Consider the following 21390-nt stretch of genomic DNA (forward strand, 5'->3'; position numbering starts at 1 on the left):
CCGTACTGGGGATCAAACCACAGACTTCAGTGTGAGCTGAGTAGTGTGCTAGCAAGCCAGTAGGCCTGCTGCAGTGCTACTTCTTTTTTTATGTATGGCTGTGAGCTGACAATGCTGGAAAACACACAATGTGCACCGAGGGAGACCTATGATTGTTATCACAACTTACGAACATGATGCATTATCCAGTACAGTAAACCCTCACTATAATGCATTAATAGGAAAGATTCTCCGAGTGCCCACTAAATCAGAAATCCTTTAAAAATATTCCGATTAGCCAGACTTGAATCCTGGAGGTGGGAAGTATAATGCCTGCACTGTAAAGGAAGGGTTAGAGATATTTAATATTGGAGGGACAACTAACCTGTCATATCTGTGTACCTCTGGCAAGACAGTGATAGTGTGAATGATGGTGAAAGCTTCTTTTTTAAGTTATCTAACCTAAGTGGAAGATGGCCCAAGCGTTAAAGAAAAAAATATGCATGAGTATTTCTCAAAACAGTACAAATGATGAACAAACTGTTGCACTTCATCTGTGGTTGTCTACTGAAGATGGCACTAATTACAATGCTATAAAAGACAGTCGTCATTCTTACATTTCCTCTCCATGTCGTGGGCGACGATGTAATATGAGGGGATAATGCTGTGGAAGACCTCCAGCAGGCTGAGAGCTGCGTACTTCTTGACAGTGACTGCAACATCTGGGTCAGACTCGTCCATGAAGTTCACTAAACTGGACAGCCCAGACAACTGAAAATATGACAACACAAGAACATAAGGAGCACTGCAGCAGGCCCACTGGCCCACGCTAGGCAGGCCCAAGTCACCTACTGGCCCAAGCTAGTCAGATCCAAGTCACACCCACTCACATACACAAAGTGAAAGTGTATAAACTAAGGGAGGAGGAAGTTCGGGTGAGATATAAGCAACTATTGGCAGTAAGGTAGCATCAAGTATGAGTAGTGGGGGCAGCAAGGTGGCAGCAAGTATGAGTAGTAGGGGGGGCAGGTTGAAGAGGGTTGGAATAGTTTTAAAAATGCAGTATTAGAATGTGGGGCAGAAGTTTGTGGTTATAGGAAGGTGGGTGCAGGAGGAAAGAGGAGTGATTGGTGGAATGATGAAGTAAAGGGTGTGATAAAAGAGAAAAAGGTAGCTTATGAGAGGTTTTTACAAAGCAGAAGTGTTATAAGAAGAGCAGAGTATATGGAGAGTAAAAGAAAGGTGAAGAGAATGGTGAGAGAGTGCAAAAGGAGAGCAGATGATAGAGTGGGAGAGGCACTGTCAAGAAATTTTAATGAAAATAAGAAAAAATTTTGGAGTGAGTTAAACAGGTTAAGAAAGCCTAGGGAAAGTATGGGGAGTTAGTAGATGGGGAGATGGAGGTTTTAGGTAGATGGCGAGAATATTTTGAGGAACTTTTAAATGTTGAGGAAGAAAGGGAGGTGGTAATTTCATGCACTGGCCAGGCAGGTATACCATCTTTTAGGAGTGAAGAAGAGCAGAATGTAAGTGTGGGGGAGGTACGTGAGGCATTACGTAGAATGAAAGGGGGTAAAGCAGCTGGAACTGATGGGATCATCACAGAAATGTTAAAAGCAGGGGGGATATAGTGTTAGAGTGGTTGGTACTTTTGTTTAATAAATGTATGAAAGAGGGGAAGGTACCTAGGGATTGGCGGAGAGCACGTATAGTCCCTTTATATAAAGGGAAAGGGGACAAAAGATATTGTAAAAATTATAGAGGAATAAGTTTACTGAGTATACCAGGAAAAGTGTACGGTAGGGTTATAATTGAAAGAATTAGAGGTAAGACAGAATGTAGGATTGCAGATGAGGAAGGAGGTTTCACAGTGGGTAGGGGATGTGTAGATCAAGTGTTTACATTGAAGCATATATGTGAACAGTATTTAGATAAAGGTAGGGAAGTTTTATTCCATTTATGGATTTAGAAAAGGCATATCATAGAGTGGATAGAGGAGCAATGTGGCAGATGTTGCAAGTATATGGAATAGGTGGTACGTTACTAAATGCTGTTAAGAGTTTTTAAGAGGATAGTGAGGCTCAGGTTAGGGTGTGTAGAAGAGAGGGAGAATACTTCCCAGTAAAAGTAGGTCTTAGACAGGGATGTGTAATGTCACCATGGCTGTTTAATATATTTATAGATGGGGTTGTAAAAGAAGTAAATGCTAGGGTGTTCGGGAGAGGAGTGGGATTAAATTATGGGGAATCAAATTCAAAATGGGAATTGACACAGTTACTTTTTGCTGATGATACTGTGCTTATGGGAGATTCTAAAGAAAAATTGCAAAGGTTAGTGGATGAGTTTGGGAATGTGTGTAAAGGTAGAAAGTTGAAAGTGAACATAGAAAGGAGTAAGGTGATGAGGGTATCAAATGATTTAAATAAAGAAAAATTGGATATCAAATTGGGGAGGAGGAGTATGGAAGAAGTGAATGTTTTCAGATACTTGGGAGTTGACGTGTCGGCGGATGGATTTATGAAGGATGAGGTTAATCATAGAATTGATGAGGGAAAAAAGGTGAGTGGTGCATTGAGGTATATGTGGAGTCAAAAAACGTTATCTATGGAGGCAAAGAAGGGAATGTATGAAAGTATAGTAGTACCAACACTCTTATATGGGTGTGAAGCTTGGGTGGTAAATGCAGCAGCGAGGAGACGGTTGGAGGCAGTGGAGATGTCCTGTCTAAGGGCAATGTGTGGTGTAAATATTATGAAGAAAATTCGGAGTGTGGAAATTAGGAGAAGGTGTGGAGTTAATAAAAGTATTAGTCAGAGGGCAGAAGAGGGGTTGTTGAGGTGGTTTGGTCATTTAGAGAGAATGGATCAAAGTAGAATGACATGGAAAGCATATAAATCTATAGGGGAAGGAAGGCGAGGTAGGGGTCGTCCTCGAAAGGGTTGAAGAGAGGGGGTAAAGGAGGTTTTGTGGGCAAGGGGCTTGGACTTCCAGCAAGCGTGCGTGAGCGTGTTAGATAGGAGTGAATGGAGACAAATGGTACTTGGGACCTGACGATCTGTTGGAGTGTGAGCAGGGTAATATTTAGTGAAGGGATTCAGGGAAACCGGTTATTTTCATATAGTCGGACTTGAGTCTTGGAAATGGGAAGAACAATGCCTGGACTTTAAAGGAGGGGTTTGGGATATTGGCAGTTTGGAGGGATGTGTTGTGTATCTTTATACGTATATGCTTCTAAACTGTTGTATTCTGAGCACCTCTGCAAAAGCAGTGATAATGTGTGAGTGTGGTGAAAGTGTTGAATGATGATGAAAGTATTTTCTTTTTGGGGATTTTCTTTCTTTTTTGGGTCACCCTGCCTCGGTGAGAGACGGCCGACTTGTTGAAAAAAAAAAAATATATATAAATAAAGGTTAATGGATGAGTTTGGGAGTGTGTGTAAAGGTAGAAAGTTGAGAGTGAACATAGAAAAGAGTAAGGTGATGAGGGTATCAAATGATTTAAATAAAGAAAAATTGGATATCAAATTGAGGAGGAGGAGTATGGAAGAGGTGAATGTTTTCAGATACTTGGGAGTTGATGTGTCGGCGGATGGATTTATGAAGGATGAGGTTAATCATAGAATTGATGAGGGAAAAAAGGTGAGTGGTGCGTTGAGGTATATGTGGAGTCAAAAAAACGTTATCTATGGAGGCAAAGAAGGGAATGTAAGAAAGTATAGTAGTACCAACACTCTTATATGGGTATGAAGCTTGGGTTGTGAATGCAGCAGCGAGGAGACGGTTGGAGGCAGTGGAGATGTCCTGTCTAAGGGCAATGTGTGGTGTAAATATTATGCAGAAAATTCGGAGTGTGGAAATTAGGAGAAGGTGTGGAGTTAAACCTTTGAGGGTTTCTGCCGTACTAGAACGGCTTACAACCCAGGGTTTTTTTTGACGTAATAGTATGCCTAAATTCTAGCGCCCTCAAATCTAGTGGGAGAAAACTGGTAGGCCTACATATGAAAGAATGGGTCTATGTTGTCAATGTGTGCAGTATAAAAAAAAATCCTGCAGCACACAGTGCATAATGAGGAAAAAAAGACTTTGACCGTGTTTTTGGAATAAAACAGCGACTTTGCACTGTATTTTCGTATGTTATTTATTGTTGTATTCTAGTTTTCTTGGTCTCATTTTATAGAATGGAAGACATATTACAGAAATTGAGATGATTTTGACTGATTTTACAATGAAAAGTGCCTTGAAATTGAGCTCAAAGTAGCGGAAATGTTCGATTTTTACCAAAGTTCAAAAGTAAACAAATCATGCCAAGCGTCCAATACACGTCAACTGATGAGTTTAATATTCTTTCACAAGTGCGCTGATATTATTTATACCATTTTTGCACTAATGCAGTAGTCTGCATAACAGTAAATCTTCTATTTTTTGTAAGAATAAAAATTGAAAGTGGAAAGCCAAAGAAATATAAGAGGGGCCTAGAGATGTGACTAACGAACAAAGAACTTGTTATTTTAGCGCCAGGAATGTCTTTCTTGTTTATTCTGGACCCTATTCGGAAATTGGCATCTTTGAAATTTGTGTGAAATTGGCAAAATTGCTAAATTCTGACCACTTTATTGGATAGTTGAAATCAGTAAATGGGTGGTTTCTTGTACTCATTTGATACAAAAAATAGAATTCTAGCGAAATAGTTATGATTTTTGTCAACTAGTACATTGGAATTGGCCAAAAATAGAGCTCAAAGTGGGCAAAATCACCGATGCATAAACATCGTCAAGACCGCTAACTTCGCGAGAGCATAATTCCCTAAGTTTTCCATCAAATTTCATACTTTTGGTGTCATTATGATCGGGAAAAGATTCTCTATCTTTTCATAAGAATTTTTTTTTTTTTTGAAATTTGGCCGACCCTGAGAACAAGTCTTGGTGAGGGCCTGTCGACCCTCAAAGGGTTAATAAAAGTATTAGTCAGAGGGCTGAAGAGGGGTTGTTAAGGTGGTTTGGTCATTTAGAGAGAATGGATCAAAGTAAAATGACATGGAGAGCATTTAAATCTGTAGGAGAAGGAAGACGGATCAGGGGTCGTCCTCGAAAAGGTTGGAAGGAAGGGGTAAGGGAGGTTTTGTGGGCGAGGGGCTTGGACTTCCAGCAGGCGTGCATGAGCGTGTTCGATAGTGAATGGAGACGAATGGTATTTGGGACCTGTCGATCTGTTGGAGTGTGAGCAGGGTAATATTTAGTGAAGGGATTCAGGGAAACCAGTTATTTTTATATAGCCGGACTTGAGTCCTGGAAATGGGAAGTACAATGCCCACACTTTAAAGGAGGGGTTTTGGGATATTAGCAGTTTGGAGGGATATGTTGTGTATCTTTATACGTATATGCTTCTAAACTGTTGTATCCTGAGCACCTCTACAAAAACAGTGATTATGTGTGAGTGAGGTGAAAGTGTTGAATGATGATGAAAGTATTTTCTTTTTGGGGATTTTCTTTCTTTTTGGGTCACCTTGCCTCGGTGGGAGATGGCCGACTTGTTAAAAAAAAAAAAAATTTATTTATTTTCAACAAGTCGGCCGTCTCCCACCGAGGCAGGGTGACCCAAAAAAGAAAGAAAATCCCCAAAAAGAAAATACTTTCACCATCATTCAACACTTTCACCTCACCCACACATAATCACTGTTCTTGCAGAGGTGCTCAGAACACAACAGCTTAGAAGTATATACGTATTAAGATACACAACATATCCTTTCCAAACTGCCAATATCCCGAACCTCTCCTTTAGAGTGCAGGCATTGTACTTCCCATTTCCAGGACTCAAGTCCGGCTATATAAAAATAACAGGTCCAAGTTGTACAATTAACTAGTCACACACAAGCCTTTCTAGCTCCCTTTGCTTTGCACTTGTTTGTAGCTAGTTAATGGTCTAAGTTGGACTGTAATGTTATCATATGTTTCAGTCTCCTGTGAGCGGGTTATTTGTGTACTGTTGTGCCTTTTTATTCTTCTTGTAAATAAGACAACATTCAGTTTACGTCATACTGGCATATTTACATACTTGTCAGTGTATCCTACCATCAGTCAGTCTCTGAGGGACTGATTACCTCAGGATTTGTATACAGTTCTACAGGCTTCTCATTATGTCCCTGAATTGCACTAATAAAGCCACTGGATGGCAAAACGTCTACAAATAAAAATACCCAGATGTTGCACATGTGCCTAATTCTTCATATTATAGATTTATTTTACATTTCTCCTTAATTACAATAAGCCACTGGGCAAATATCATGCCAAAAGCCCAACAGGAATTATTCTGCACAAGTTGTATAACATTACAACGCGATTTTAAGACTGATCCCAGTTATAAATACAGTGGACCCCCGGTTTACGATATTATTTCATTCCAGAAGTATGTTCAGGTGCCAGTACTGAATGAATTTGTTCCCATAAGGAATATTGTGAATTAGATTAGTCCATTTCAGACCCCCAAACATACACGTACAAACGCACTTACATAAATACACTTACATAATTGGTCGCATTGGGAGGTGATCGTAAAGCGGGGGTCCACTGTACATTGGAACCTCTACTTGCGGCTTTAATCTGTTCTGTGACCTTGCTCGCAACTGGCTTTGATCGCAACTGGCTTTGCTCGTTTGCAGAGTCAATTTTCCTCATTTAAATTAACTGAAATGCAATTAATCCCTTCCAGTGGAATTCTGTACTTCAACAATTTCCTTAATATCAACTCTACGGCTTATTTATCTATCACAGTTAATCTAATATGACATAACAAACAATATAAATAACATAGAAACCTGATATATACTCTAGAATGAATTAAATATGTCATTATATATGTGGCAGAATAGGTGGCCAACGAGAGTTTGTCTGGAGACAGTACAAAATACTCCTTGAATATTTTGCTATATAATATAATATAGTTTATATGGGCATGATACATAGTTGTACAAGGAATTATAGTAGTTGGGTGTACATGCCAACTGTCAATATCATTGATGGCAGCTATTGTAAGGTGAATTGTTGCCTATGGGGACGTGCTGGCATACCTGGCTGCAATCTTTGTCTCTTGGTCTGTTATGATTATCATTGAAGACAAATTTCAACTACTCTGTATGCAGAGCATTATGGGCAGGATTAAAATTAACTTAAGATTAAACTAAGCAATGATAGATTCAGTGGTAAAAATTATAGTAAACAATTTACAATAAGGAGTACAAATGGGTAATTTAAACAATGAAATCTGAACATTTCAATTATGAAGCTTTATAGTCGTACAAATTTGTAGCATTACAGTGTATAATATAACAAAATGATCAATTTACTATATGTAGTCATACAATTTATTAATCCAATTAAATTGAATAAAATCAACGATTTGTAGTAAAGAAACAGCTCATATGGTCATTAGATGAGTTACTGTGCATTCAAGAGAATAGATTATTCTATTAGGTAATGCAAATAAAAACATAGTTTGATAGGGGCACGGGTTATACATTTATGAAATACAGTTATTCAATATTTATTGACCTTTGTGCATTTAATTATGGGGTTCTGAGGCTAGTAAAGTAACAGTGTTTAATGATATTTTGAGGCAGTAGAAAGTGTTTTGTTAATTTTGTAGGTGGGTTTTGGGTGAGTAAGTGGTTTTTAAGAAGAGTCTTGAACTGATAAACAGATAGTGCTTCTTTTGTATTCACAGGTAATGATTCCAAATTTTTGGGCCTTTTATGTGCATTGAGTTTTTACTTAGTGTGAGATGGACACGGGGAATATAAAAGAGTGATCTGTGTCTTGTGTTATGGTCGTGTGTTCTGTTGAGGTTGGTAAGGAGAAGTTTGAGGGGAGGGTTTATATCTGAGTTTAGTGTTCTATGTATGTAGTAGGCACAATAATAAGTATGGATGTTTTGTATGGTAAGTTTAGAATTATGAATATTGTTGGAGTATGCTGCCTGGAGGGGGAATTTGTTATCATTCTGACTGCAGCCTTTTGAGTTATTAATGGTCTGAGATGATTTATTGTTGTTGAGTTCCATGCACAGATTCCATAGGTGAGATAGGGGTAAATAAGTGAGTGATATAAGGCAAGGAGAGCTGATTGTGGAACACAGTACCATATCTTTGATAGTATGCCTACGGTCTTGGAGATTTTCTTGGAAATTTGTTGTACGTGTGTTTGAAATTTGAGTCTATTATCAAGGTGGATTCCTAAGAATTTTCCCTCTGTGAGCTTTGTGACAGATGAACTGTTTATCATTATGTTAAGCAGAACATTTGTAGTCTTGTTCCCAAACATCAGTGGAAAGACCAGCAGACAGACTAGTAAATAAATAGAAAGATGATTCATTAAGATTACAATTAAATGACCCCATTAATTAACACAGTTTATTTAGTACAATTATCATACATATTGTAAATTAGAATAACCCATAAAAGTCAAATAAAGTGACTTATTTCCATTAAACAGGTAAATAATAAGATATCTGTAAATAAGAAAAAAACACCGATGGAAAGACCAATTGACAGACTGGTGAACAAATAAATAGAAGGATAACTTATGAAGATTACAATAACCCCTTAATTAAACAGATAAATAGAGATATCTGTAGACAGACAGATAATAAAAAAAGTCCATGTTAAGATGAGTAGACAGACTAGTTAACAAATAAAAGATAACTTATAGTGATTGCAAAGAAAAAAACAGTTGCAGTGCATGGCACATTGCTTACCCTCTCCTCCGGTTCAACCAGGAAATTGGCAGCCAGACACCCAATCTTGATTTTCTTCTCCTCCAGCTTCTGTTGTCGCTCAACCAGAAAATCCACAGTGGATTTCACTTTTAGCTTGGTTTCATGTTCTGTTTTATCCTCCTCCATGACCTCTCCCTCTTCGGTCACTTCTGTGAATATTATTTGATACAGAGATAGGACAAAGTAAAGCGCATACAGGCATACATCACTAATATGACAGGTTAGGTTCCGAACCACCGCCGTAATGCAAATATTCCCTTAAAATGAACTGTACCCTCTTTTTCACTTGCCAGGGCACATAAAACCTATAAACATGTTTATACTATTATTTATTGAGTGCACAATAGCTCGAGTCCTAGGTAGTAGGTTGGTAGACAGCAACTGCCCAGGGAGGTACAACCGTCCTGCCAGGTGAGTGTAAAATGGAAACCTGTAATTGTTTTACATGATCGTAGGATTGCTGGTGTCCATTTTTCTGTCTCATAAACATGCAAGATTTTAGGTACATCTTCCTACTTCTACTTACACTTAGGTCACACTACACATACATGTACAAGCATATATATACACACCCCTCTGGGTTTTCTTACTAGTTCTTGCTCTTGTTTATTTCCTCTTACCTCCATGGGGAAGTGGAACAGAATTCTTCCTCCTTAAGCCATGCGTGTCGTAAGAGGCGACTAAAATGCCGGGAGCAAGGGGCTAGTAATCTCTTCTCCTGTATATATTACTAAATTTAAAAGGAGAAACTTTCGTTTTTCTTTTTGGGCCACCCCACCTCGGTGGGATACGGCCGGTTTGTTGAAAGAAGAAAGAAGAAATAGCATGAGGCCTAAAAAAAAGATGCAAAAGTAAAAATAATAAATGAAAATATTTGAAAATTGATGAAAACAATAAAGATCAATATAAATAAAAAGTGCCATGCATGTCATAAGATGCAAATAAAATGCCAAAAGCAAGGGGCTAGTAACCCCTTCTCCTCTGTAAATTAAAAAATTATAAAGAAAAAAAACTTTGTTTTTCTTTTTAGGTCACATTACCTCACACTTCCATATGGGCTCTTTAGTTTTCTTTCCAGAAAGATAATTTCATCTTTTTCCAGGTGGATCACCACTCTTTAGTACCGGAGAAATGTGATCATCATTCAAGAACAAAAAGGCACAACACCGTGACTGGAGAACTCACAAATAACTTGCACATAGGAAACACAACCTTACGACAATATTTCAGTACAAGTTGGACCGAAGCTTCTCTCCTATGTGCGGATTATTTGTGTATGAATCAGACCATTGTATCAAGCAATGTTTGATAATCCAGAGCCTGTGTACTTACCTTCCATATCTGTGTATCGTGAGATAATGCCTTTATCAGTCTTCACAGGAAGAAGCTTTCTCATATTTTTCATATAACTGTCTTTATCAAAGCTTCGTTCCTCATCCTCGATTGATTCGATGCTGTCGCCTCTTTGCCCATCTTCTGTTGCCTCGTGTTTCCTCTTCTTTCCTTCTCTGCAAACAAAGATTAAAAATTATGGGAATGTGGTTCTTCCCATTTACATGAGAATATGTGACTAAAAGACACCAATACAGGCACTTCTCAACTTACAATGGTTTGACTTACAAAATTTTCATTTTACGATGCTGCAAAAGCAATTACTTTGGAGACAGAACTTAAGATGAACATCCAGCATGAAGGCGGCAAATCCACAATTTGCATTCATTTACTGACTTTTCAATACTGGTATTTAGTTAGTTACTGTAATTACCTTTTTATTTACTTATTCAGTAACAGTAGTTATTTATTTACTTATTTATTTAGGGGTAGGGGTCGGCCTAGGAAAGGTTGGAGGGAGGGGGTAAAGGAGGTTTCGTGTGCGAGGGGCTTGGACTTCCAGCAGGCATGCGTGAGCGTGTTTGATAGGAGTGGATGGAGACTTGACGTGCTGTTGGAGTGTGAGCAAAGTAACATTTATGAAGGGGTTCAGGGAAACCGGCAGGCCAGACTTGAGTCCTGGAGATGGGAAGTACAGTGTCTGCACTCTGAAGGAGGGGTGTTAATGTTGCAGTTTAAAAACTGTAGTGTAAAGCACCCTTCTGGCAAGACAGTGATGGAGTGAATGATGGTGAAAGTTTTTCTTTTTCGGGCCACCCTGCCTTGGTGGGAATCGGCCAGTGTGATAATAAAATAAAATAAAAATGTCATGTTCATATTCAATTTAGGATATTTTCTGACGCATGACGCATTCGTCAGAACGTAACCCCATCATAAGTTGAGCAATACCTGTACCATATTTTTATTTTTGTATTCAAAGGAGTAGTAACAACTCACAGGGGTCACACAGCACCTGGCAGTGTGAGATAATAGATATGACCTGCTTTACCTCTACCTTCAATATACCTTTGATGAGTTCCAAGAGTTTTTCTACTCCCAGAGCCCAGCCATGGGCCAGGTTGTAAAGTTATTTCACAATAACACTACCATACAACACATTATCATCTACATTTCAGTGACAGAATATTACAATTATGATCTGCAGTCCATGCTATAATACAAAATTACTCTATTTTGAGCTTTAAAATAAAAAACAATTATATGATGATGGTGTTTTAGGCTTAAATTTGCTAGTCACTGTTATATGAACACAAAGAGTAATAGTAAACAGAGTAAACTCTGAGGCAGCTACAGTGAAAAGCTCTGTTCCACAAGGCACAGTACTCGCTCCCATCCTGTTCTTCATCCTCATATCTGACATAGACAGAGACGTTAGGTAATATGACATTTTATTGTGGCAACGTTTCGCTCTCCAGGAGCTTTATCAAGCTGTTATCAAGCTCCTGGAGGGCAAAACATTGCCACAATAAAATGTCACATTAGTTGCACTTGTGTCCTTATACCTAATATATTACTGATAATTCCCAGGGAGGTACTACCATCTCGCCAAGTGAGTGTAAAACAAAAGCCTGTAATTGTTTTACACAATGGTAGGATTGCTGGTGTCTTTTTTTCTGTCTCATAAACATGCAAGAGTTCAGGTACATCTTGCTACTTCTACTACACTTACATCACACTACACATGCACGTACAAGCGTATATATACACACCCCTCTGGGTTTTATTCTATTTTCTTACTAGTTCTTGTGTATTTCCTCTTATCTCCATGGGAAGTGGAACAGAATTCTTCCTCCGTAAGCCATGCGCGTGGTAAGAGACGACTAAAATGCCGGGAGCAAGAGGCTAGTAACCCCTTCTCTTGTATATATTACTAAATGTTGAAGGAGAAACTTTCGTTTTTCATCTTAGGCTACCCTGCCTCGGTGGGATACGGCCGGTGTTGAAAGAAAAAAAGAAAGAATTGTGGGTAATTCTACCAACATTAATAGAAAGAGATGTAAGCCACAGCTTACATCTCTGCTACTAAACCTACAGGCAAGCCATGCTGTACAGCACTTCACCTTATGGTGTTTTGCTAATACATACAATGATTTTCAGTTATACCCATTCAGACTTCTTACAATAAATATATTCACCATTCACTATAAGCTAAGAATGAAAATATTTTAAGGTAAGTAATGTGTGTACTGTATATGCATTTGTTAGGCCTAGCTCTATTGCTCATTTAATATATGATAGTGTAAACATGTTATAAGGCTTTTATATGTACAGTGGACCCCCGCATAACGATTACCTCCGAATGTGACCAATTATGTAAGTGTATTTATGTAAGTGCGTTTGTATGTGTATGTTTGGGGGTCTGAAATGGACTAATCTACTTTAAAATATTCCTTATGGGAACAAATTCGGTCAGTACTGGCACCTGAACTTCTGGAGTGAAAAAATATCGTTAACCGGGGGTCCACTGTATTTGAAAGTGAAAAAGGTCTATGTTTTGCTTTATAGTGATTTTTGCTTTACAGCGGCTGTATAAGCAGGGCCCTCCTGTACAGCAGTAGCCCAGAACCTTACCTCCTTTATGTAAGTTTAAATTTTTTTAAGCAACTGCATAAGGCAAACTGCAAAATACACTAAATACGGTATGTATGGCCTGTTCATCAGCAAGCACAGATACGTGTTGAGTTTAAAGTGTAGAGAAGAGCACTGGCGACTAAGATAAGTCATTGATATATACTGCAACACCATGGGAAAATGGAGAAAAATCCTTCATCTGTAAACCATGCATGTCATAAGAGGAGACTAAAATGCCAGTAGTAAGGGGCTAGTAACCCCCTTCTGTATAAATTATTAAATGCAACAAGATGAAAAACCTTACAAGAAGATTTCTTCTTTCCCAGGTCACCCAGCCAGTGTGTTAAAAAAAAGAAAATAATATTGCCAGAGTACAGTGGACCCCCGCATAACGATGGCATCGCATAGCGATTTTTCCGCATAACGATTACTTTTATCGCAAAATTTTTGCCGCGCATACCGATTAAAAACCCGCATACCGATTTTCGTCCGAGACGCGTCCAATGTGCCCTCAGCCAGCCTCACATGTGCCGCTCCGTCCCATTGTTTACCAGCCAGCCTCCGCGGTAACATCCAAGCATACACTCGGAATATTTCGTATTATTACAGTATTTTCGGTGCTGTTTCTGGAAAATAAGTGACCATGGGCCCCAAGAAAGCTTCTAGTGCCAACCCTGTGGTAAAAAGGGTGAGAATTAGTATGGAAATTAAGAAAGATTTTGAAGGGTTTGGGGCTAACCCTGAGAAGCCTATGCCAGTTGTGGAATCCATTGTGCCTACTTCAAAGATTAAGGAAATGTGTGCAGAGTGGGTTGAACTGCAAACCTTTATAGATGAAAATCACCCTGACACAGCTGTTGCAAGCCGTGCTTGTGACTATTTCAATGACAATGTTATGGCCCATTTTAGGAAAGTCTTGAAGGAACGGGAGGTACAGAGCTCTATGGACAGATTTGTTGTGCGACAGAGGTCCAGTGACTCTCAAGCTGGTCCTAGTGGCATTAAAAGAAGAAGGGAAGTAACCCCAGAAAAGGACTTGCTACCTCAAGTCCTAATGGAAGGGGATTCCCCTTCTAAACAGTAAGAAGATAATGCTCTCCCCTCCTCCCATCCCATCAATCATCACCAGATCTTCAATAAAAGTAAGTGTCATGTAATTGTGCATGCCTTTTTCAGTTTGTGTGTATTAAAATTAACATTTCATGTGGTAAAAAAAAATTTTTTTCATACTTTTGGGCGTCTTGCACGGATTAATTTTATTTCCATTATTTCTTATGGGGAAAATTCATTCGCATAACGATTATTTCGCATAACGATGAGCCCTCTTGCACGGATTAAAATCGTTAACCGGGGGTCCACTGTATAGTCGCAGCTTTGTTACTCACGTCTTGACTAGGTAGTCGAGATCTTCAGGGTCCATCATATCCATCATCTCCTCTCCTGCAACACAAAATGTTTATTTGAATTTTATAAACATTGAATAGCTACTAAAAGTGTAAACAGCTCATGACTTCAAAATTTGGAGATGAAGCTTAAGATGAACCATTATAAAGTCATTTCAAATTCCATCTCCATATTGTGTGTCAGTTGTAAATTGTTCCAGCCATGATATTGTGACATTTTCTTCATCACAACCAACACCATTATATATCTCAAATGTATATTCCAAGTGTATATCCTAAGTGTATATCCTAAAGTGAAGGTCCAGCTTTTATTCCGTAACACTTGGAATTTTAACCCTTTGACTGTCGCAACCCCCAATCCTGAGGTGTCTCCTGGTGTCGCAAAATTTAAAAAAAAAAAATTATTTTTTCTTATGAAATGATAGAGAATCTTTTCCCGATGGTAATGACACCAAAAAAACGAAATTTGATGGAAAACTGACGGAATTATGCTCTCGCGAAGTTAGCGACCTCGGCGATATTTACAAATCGGCGATTTCGCCCACTTTGAGCCCTATTTTCGGCTAATTCCGTTGTTCCAGTCGACCAAACTCATAGCTATTTCTTTAGAACTCCATTTTTTCTATCGATTGAGTACAAGAAGCTGCCCATTTACTGATTTCAACTACCCAATAATGTGGTCAGAAATTTGCAATTTGGCCAATTTCACGAAAATTAAAAAATATGACAATTTCAAAATAAGGTCCAGAATGAACAATGCAGACATTCCTGGCTCTAAAATAACATTTTCTTTGTTCATCAGTCATGTCTCCAGGCCTCTCTGATATTACTCTTGCTTTCTATTTTGAATTTTTATTCAAACAAAAAATAGAAGACTTACTATTATGCAGACTACTGCAATACTGCAATAATTGTATAAATAACATCAACCCATTCATGACTGCATATTAGAATGGCTAGTTGGACATTTATTGGACAATGACATCATTTGTTTACTTTTGAACATTGGCAAGAATCAAACATTTGCCCTATTTTGAGCTCCATTTCCAGGTTCTTTTTATAGCAAAATCAATCAAAATCACCTCTATTTCTATAATATGTTTTCCATTCTATCAAATGAGACCAAGACAACGAGAATGCAACCATAAATACTATATGAAAATAGACCACAAAGTCGGCATTTTAATTAAAAAAAACGGTCAGTTTTTTTTCTCATTATGCACTGCGTGCTCCAGGATTTTTTTTATATGGTGCACACTGACCACACAGACCCATTCTCTCACATGTGGGCCTACCAGCTTTCTCCTGCTTGATTTGAAGCCGCTAGAATTTATGAGTATATATACGTCAAACACGGTACCTCGTAAGACGTATATATACGGCCGCGACAGTCAAAGGGTTAATCCGACTATTGGAAAAAAACCCTAAAGGGAACTAGGGAACCAGGGAATTAGATCTGTGCTCCGGTTCCCTGAATTATGCCTGAATACCTTCCATACCCCCTCCACATGTACTGTATAATCCTATGAGTTTAGCGCTCCCCCATGATTATAATAATAATAATATTGGAAAGAAAACAAATTACACAAGCATATGATAATTGAGTTATATATCACACTAAAAAAATATAAAATATTGAAGGGAGAAGATACACTGGGATGTCAGAATTAAGCCTTTTTTGACATATGCATACAGTAATACAGTGGTAACTCGAGTTTCATACAGCTCCCAACTCGAACAATTATGTAAGTGTATTACTGTAAGTGCTTTTGTAAGTGTATTTTTGGGGGTCTGAAACAGACTAATCTAATTTACATTATTCCTTATGGGAACAAATTCATTCAGTAACGGCACTCGAACAGCCTTCTGGAACGAATTATGGCCAAAACTCAGGATACCACTGTACAAACACATGCGTATCTAATAAAGTTGTCCCGTACCCTAAACTGGTGTACGCTATGGTTCTTTGAACAATTTTCACTGACAAAGTGCATTGTTAAGTCACAACCTTTGGTCCAGGAAGGACCAAAACATTGTCATAAGGTACCTCTCCTAAGTGCAAGTTTTATTTTGTGCATTATTGAAGCCAAGGTATTGTGGTTTTTTATACTATGCAATATCATAAAAAAAGACAAAACTAAGCTTGTTATTACAAGTATATCTTGGACCTACTGGCCTATACTAGGTAGGTCTATCTCAAAATCAATCCTTCCCACCCACGTATCTGTCCAATCTTTTCCCAAAACAAGTCAAGAGAATGCTTCAGTACCTCAGGTACCAAACAAACCCAGCCTCTTTCCCAAAGCTGGGTTGGTAGTGCACTCAGCTCACACACCGAGGTCCGTGGTTCAATCCCCGGTACAGGTGGAAACATTAGAATGCATTTTCTTAAGACACCTGCTGTCCCTGTTCACCTAGCAGTAAAATGGGTACCTGTGTGTAAGTGGACTGGTGTGGGTTGCATCATGGGGACAAAATTAACTCAATTTACGGGAAATGCTCTCCATAACGAGGGGTTTTCTATATAGTAGGATGTCACTGATGTCAGCTCTGGTCTGTATAAGTTGTACCTGTGGAAATAAAGATTATTATTATTATTATAGCACCTGAGACTTCTCGAGTGAGAGGGTAAATTTCTTTCTCCGATGCATAAAGTTCCTTCCGTCTATTGGCCCTCTTCTTATTGGCCCATATCTCAGCGTTCTTCTCCTGTCTTCTGGCCTTTCTCTCCTCTTTCCTCTTCTTCGCTTGCGCTTCTGTGAGTATTCCACGCTTGGCCATTTTGGCCTTGCGAATGTTCGAGGCCTTGGCCAACGAAAGGCCCTTTTTCTTGGCCTTTTTGGCAAGTCTACTCGCACGTTTCTGTGAAGAAGGAAGAAAATATTAAGGAAAGCTGAAACGTGAGCGTCACATCAACTGTCTACCAGTGTCACCAAAATATTTTGCATATTGTAGACTTCTGGCAAAAAATGCATATATTGTACACCTTTATGAGAATGAATCAATCATAAACAAATAAAATATAATAATATATACGTGTGTGTGTGTGTATATATATATATATATATATATATATATATATATATATATATATATATATATATATATATATATATATATAGTAGTACCAACACTCTTATATGGATGTGAAGCTTGGGTGGTAAATGCAGCAGCGAGGAGACGGTTGGAGGCAGTGGAGATGTCCTGTTTAAGGGCAATGTGTGGTGTAAATATTATGCAGAAAATTCGGAGTGTGGAAATTAGGAGAAGGTGTGGAGTTAATAAAAGTATTAGTCAGAGGGCAGAAGAGGGGTTGTTGAGGTGGTTTGGTCATTTAGAGAGAATGGATCAAAGTAGAATGACATGGAAAGCATATAAATCTACAGGGGAAGGAAGGCGGGGTAGGGGTCGTCCTCGAAAGGGTTGGAAAGAGGGGGTAAAGGAGGTTTTGTGGGCAAGGGGCTTGGACTTCCAGCAAGCGTGCGTGAGCGTGTTAGATAGGAGTGAATGGAGACGAATGATACTTGGGACCTGACGAGCTGTTGGAGTGTGAGCAGGGTAATATTTAGTGAAGGCATTCAGGGAAACCGGTTATTTTATATAACCGGACTTGAGTCCTGGAAATGGGAAGTACAATGTTGTCTGCACTCTAAATGCGGAGTTTGTGATATTGGCAGTTTGGAGGGATATATTGTGTATCTTTATACGTATATACTTCTAAACTGTTGTGTTCTGAGCACCTCTGCTAAAACAGTGATTATGTGTGAGTGACGAGTGAGGTGAAAGTGTTGAATGATGACGAAAGTGGGTCACCCTGCCTCGGTGGGTCACCCTGCCTCGGTGGGTCACCCTGCCTCGGTGGGTCACCCTGCCTCGGTGGGTCACCCTGCCTCGGTGGGTCACCCTGCCTCGGTGGGTCACCCTGCCTCGGTGGGTCACCCTGCCTCGGTGGGTCACCCTGCCTCGGTGGGTCACCCTGCCTCGGTGGGTCACCCTGCCTCGGTGGGTCACCCTGCCTCGGTGGGTCACCCTGCCTCGGTGGGTCACCCTGCCTCGGTGGGTCACCCTGCCTCGGTGGGTCACCCTGCCTCGGTGGGTCACCCTGCCTCGGTGGGTCACCCTGCCTCGGTGGGTCACCCTGCCTCGGTGGGTCACCCTGCCTCGGTGGGTCACCCTGCCTCGGTGGGTCACCCTGCCTCGGTGGGTCACCCTGCCTCGGTGGGTCACCCTGCCTCGGTGGGAGACGGCCTTGTTGAAAAAAAAATATATATATACATATATTATATATATATATATATATATATATATATATATATATATATATATATATATATATATATATATATATATATACAGCAAAGTAAAATAAGGTAATTAAGTTTATTTAGGTACATGTAAACATATAACAATTATCACACATAGTTTAACATATTATATATAATTTACCCCACCAGGACAACCTCAAAAATCCCCCCAAAAAAGTATAACAATAAGTGACATTTGCCTGACTCACCGCCATCTTTAAGTGTCCTGGTGACCTCAACAACCTTCCCTGGATCACTCAGTCTTCTCTCCTACAATAAACGTCGAATATAATGATAATTATACAGCGTCGAGTGTTAAAACTGAGGAAGAGCGGCTACACGTGCAGGTTTTTTACTCTTGAAAATTTTCCTTGGTGGTGGCTGGAGATAATTATGACGTCATTGTGAATTCATTACTTGCCATAACCTGCGGGATATTATTTATAATCACGTCGTAAATAATTAATATTAATTACAGGAGTGTATATCTTTATATATATAAAATTTAAAAGTCGTAAGCTTGTGTTTTTTTAGGTTAGTTGTGGGTTTTAATGTCCAGAGAATTATAAAAGGTTAATGTAAGGTATCACTCTAGTCTCCTGCTAACACTCAGGAAATATTAATAACATCTTATTTATTTCAAGGATTATGTGTATAAATATTTACTAACAATGGAGACTTTAAAATTTATATTATTAGATTCAAATATGATGGAGAACAGACGTTCACTCTAGTGAACATCTACACTCCGTCTTATATAAATATTTAATATAAATTATAAAACTCTTGAACGTTTATATTCATGCTAGCTTCATCGTAAGTAAACATTTATACACACAATCCTTGAATTATTAAACAATTAACAAACTTTATTTCTTCCAGCAGTATATAAAAAAATCTAGTTTTATATGTAATAAAATATTGTTAAACACAAGAGAAAGTCACTAATATGCAGAATATTTCTGGTAGATTAATATTAATGCTTACAAACTACTCAATAATAATAATAATAATAATAATAATAATAATAATAATAATAATAATAATAATAATAATAATAATAATAATAATAATAACAATAATAATAATAATAATAATAATAATAATAATAATAATAATAATAATAATAACAATAACAACAATAATAATAATAATAATAATAATAATAATAATAATAATAATAATAATAATAATAATAATAATAATAATAATAATAATAATAATAATAATAATAATAATAATAATAATAATAATAATAATAATAACAATAATAATAATAATAATAATAATAATAATAATAATAATAATAACAATAACAATAATAATAATAATAATAATAATAATAATAATAATAATAATAATAATAATAATAATAATAATAATAATAATATTTCTACAAGTATTTAACTTATACAGACATCAATGACTTACTAATATATAGAAAGCCACTTTTATGCAGAATATTTCTGACACATTAAGTCAGGAATTAGACATCGTCACGTAGGTTATTTAGGCATTAAAAATAATACATACAAGGAGACAACATTTCTTTAAGGCTTTTAATATTTCCTGAGTATTAACAGGAAGCTAGTGTGACATTATTACATTATTCTGAAGATTAGTACATGGGCTTTATGCACAACCAAATGTCACCCATTTCTGTACAGTCATTGGCTAAAGCTCCCGCTTCACACACGGAGGGCCCGGGTTCGATTCCCGGCGGGTGGAAACATTTCGACACGTTTCCTTACACCTGTTGTCCTGTTCACCTAGCAGCAAATAGGTACCTGGGTGTTAGTGGACTGGTGTGGGTCGCATCCTGGGGGACAAGATTAAGGACCCCAATGGAAATAAGTTAGACAGTCCTCTATGATACACTGACTTTCGTGGGTTATCCTGGGTGGCTAACCCTCCGGGGTTAAAAATTCGAACGAAATCTTATCCTATCTTCTCTTTCCGGGGCGTTTGTCCTCATATAGTCTGCTGTCAGCTATTTTTTTTTTTTTAAGTCTTAGAGAAAGCCTGTTTGTTGACTCAGCGAGTGAGACCTCTGGTTGTAGTGGTGTTTAGGCCTCTGGTTAACTTCACCGAAGGATTTTTGGACTGGCCTTGGTGGAGGACGCCTCACTATATTCCTGCCTTGAACATCAGCGACGGATTTATAATTTCTCTCATCCCATGGCGGTTGTTGTCTTTATTCCTCTGGAAATTGGTCTGGGAGCCATCCGTCACCTCCTAGGTCAAAATAAAAACTGTTGTTGTTGACTCAGCTGAGGGTATTTGTAGGGGAACTCGCCTAAATGTAGTTGCAGTGTTATAATAATAATAATCTTTATTCTACAAGTACATATACAACTTATACCGGCCTAGCTGACATCAGTGACATATTTCTATAGAGAAAGCTTTTGCTATGCAGAGTATTTCGGGCAAATTAGGTCAGTTTCGTCCCCACGATGCTGACCACACTACGGACAGCAGGTGTCTTATTTATTTATTTATTTATTTATTTATTTATTTATTTATTATCAATTTGAGCACACATACAGAGGTACAAAAAAATACAGATAAGAGCAGCATGCCAAAGCCACTTATACTATGCATAGCATTACGGGCTGGCTTAAAATTAACTTAAGATTAACTAAGCAATGATGAAGTCAGTGATAAAACATTAATGTAAACAGATAACTATAAAGCACAAGTGAGTATTACAAAGACAGGTCATATGGTTGCATTCAGTCATATGAAGGATTCTGTTAGGTAGTGTATTTAAAAAATAATAAAGTTAGATTCGGTTTTAGGTTTAACATTTATGTGATATAATTGTGAGAAACATTTAAGGCTAAAGAAGTATTTCCTAACACCCTGCGACACATCTGGCTTCTACTAGTACAATGTCTACCTTCCTAAATCTTTTACTCACCTACTTGCAGACTTCTTGCTCATTCTTAGTGAACTCTCCTTTTTTCTTCAGCCTTA

General features: G+C 38.1%; 1 protein-coding gene across 1 annotated transcript in view; it reads right to left on the reverse strand.

Annotated features, from left to right (window-relative positions):
* Positions 1-18765, reverse strand: part of Noc3 (Nucleolar complex protein 3) — a 30802-nt gene extending 12037 nt beyond the window's left edge. The window contains exons 1-6 of the mRNA XM_053774657.2: positions 18624-18765; positions 16717-16972; positions 14093-14147; positions 10077-10252; positions 8724-8893; positions 597-750 (exon numbers count right to left, since the gene is read on the reverse strand). Of these exons, the coding sequence (XP_053630632.2) occupies positions 597-750; positions 8724-8893; positions 10077-10252; positions 14093-14147; positions 16717-16972; positions 18624-18629 (817 nt within the window). The 5' untranslated portion in view covers positions 18630-18765. The remainder of the gene's footprint in view (positions 1-596; positions 751-8723; positions 8894-10076; positions 10253-14092; positions 14148-16716; positions 16973-18623) is intronic.
* Between the last annotated feature and the right edge of the window lie 2625 nt (positions 18766-21390).

This window comes from Cherax quadricarinatus, chromosome 62 (assembly GCF_038502225.1).
Source record: "Cherax quadricarinatus isolate ZL_2023a chromosome 62, ASM3850222v1, whole genome shotgun sequence".
Classification (NCBI taxonomy): domain Eukaryota; kingdom Metazoa; phylum Arthropoda; class Malacostraca; order Decapoda; family Parastacidae; genus Cherax; species Cherax quadricarinatus.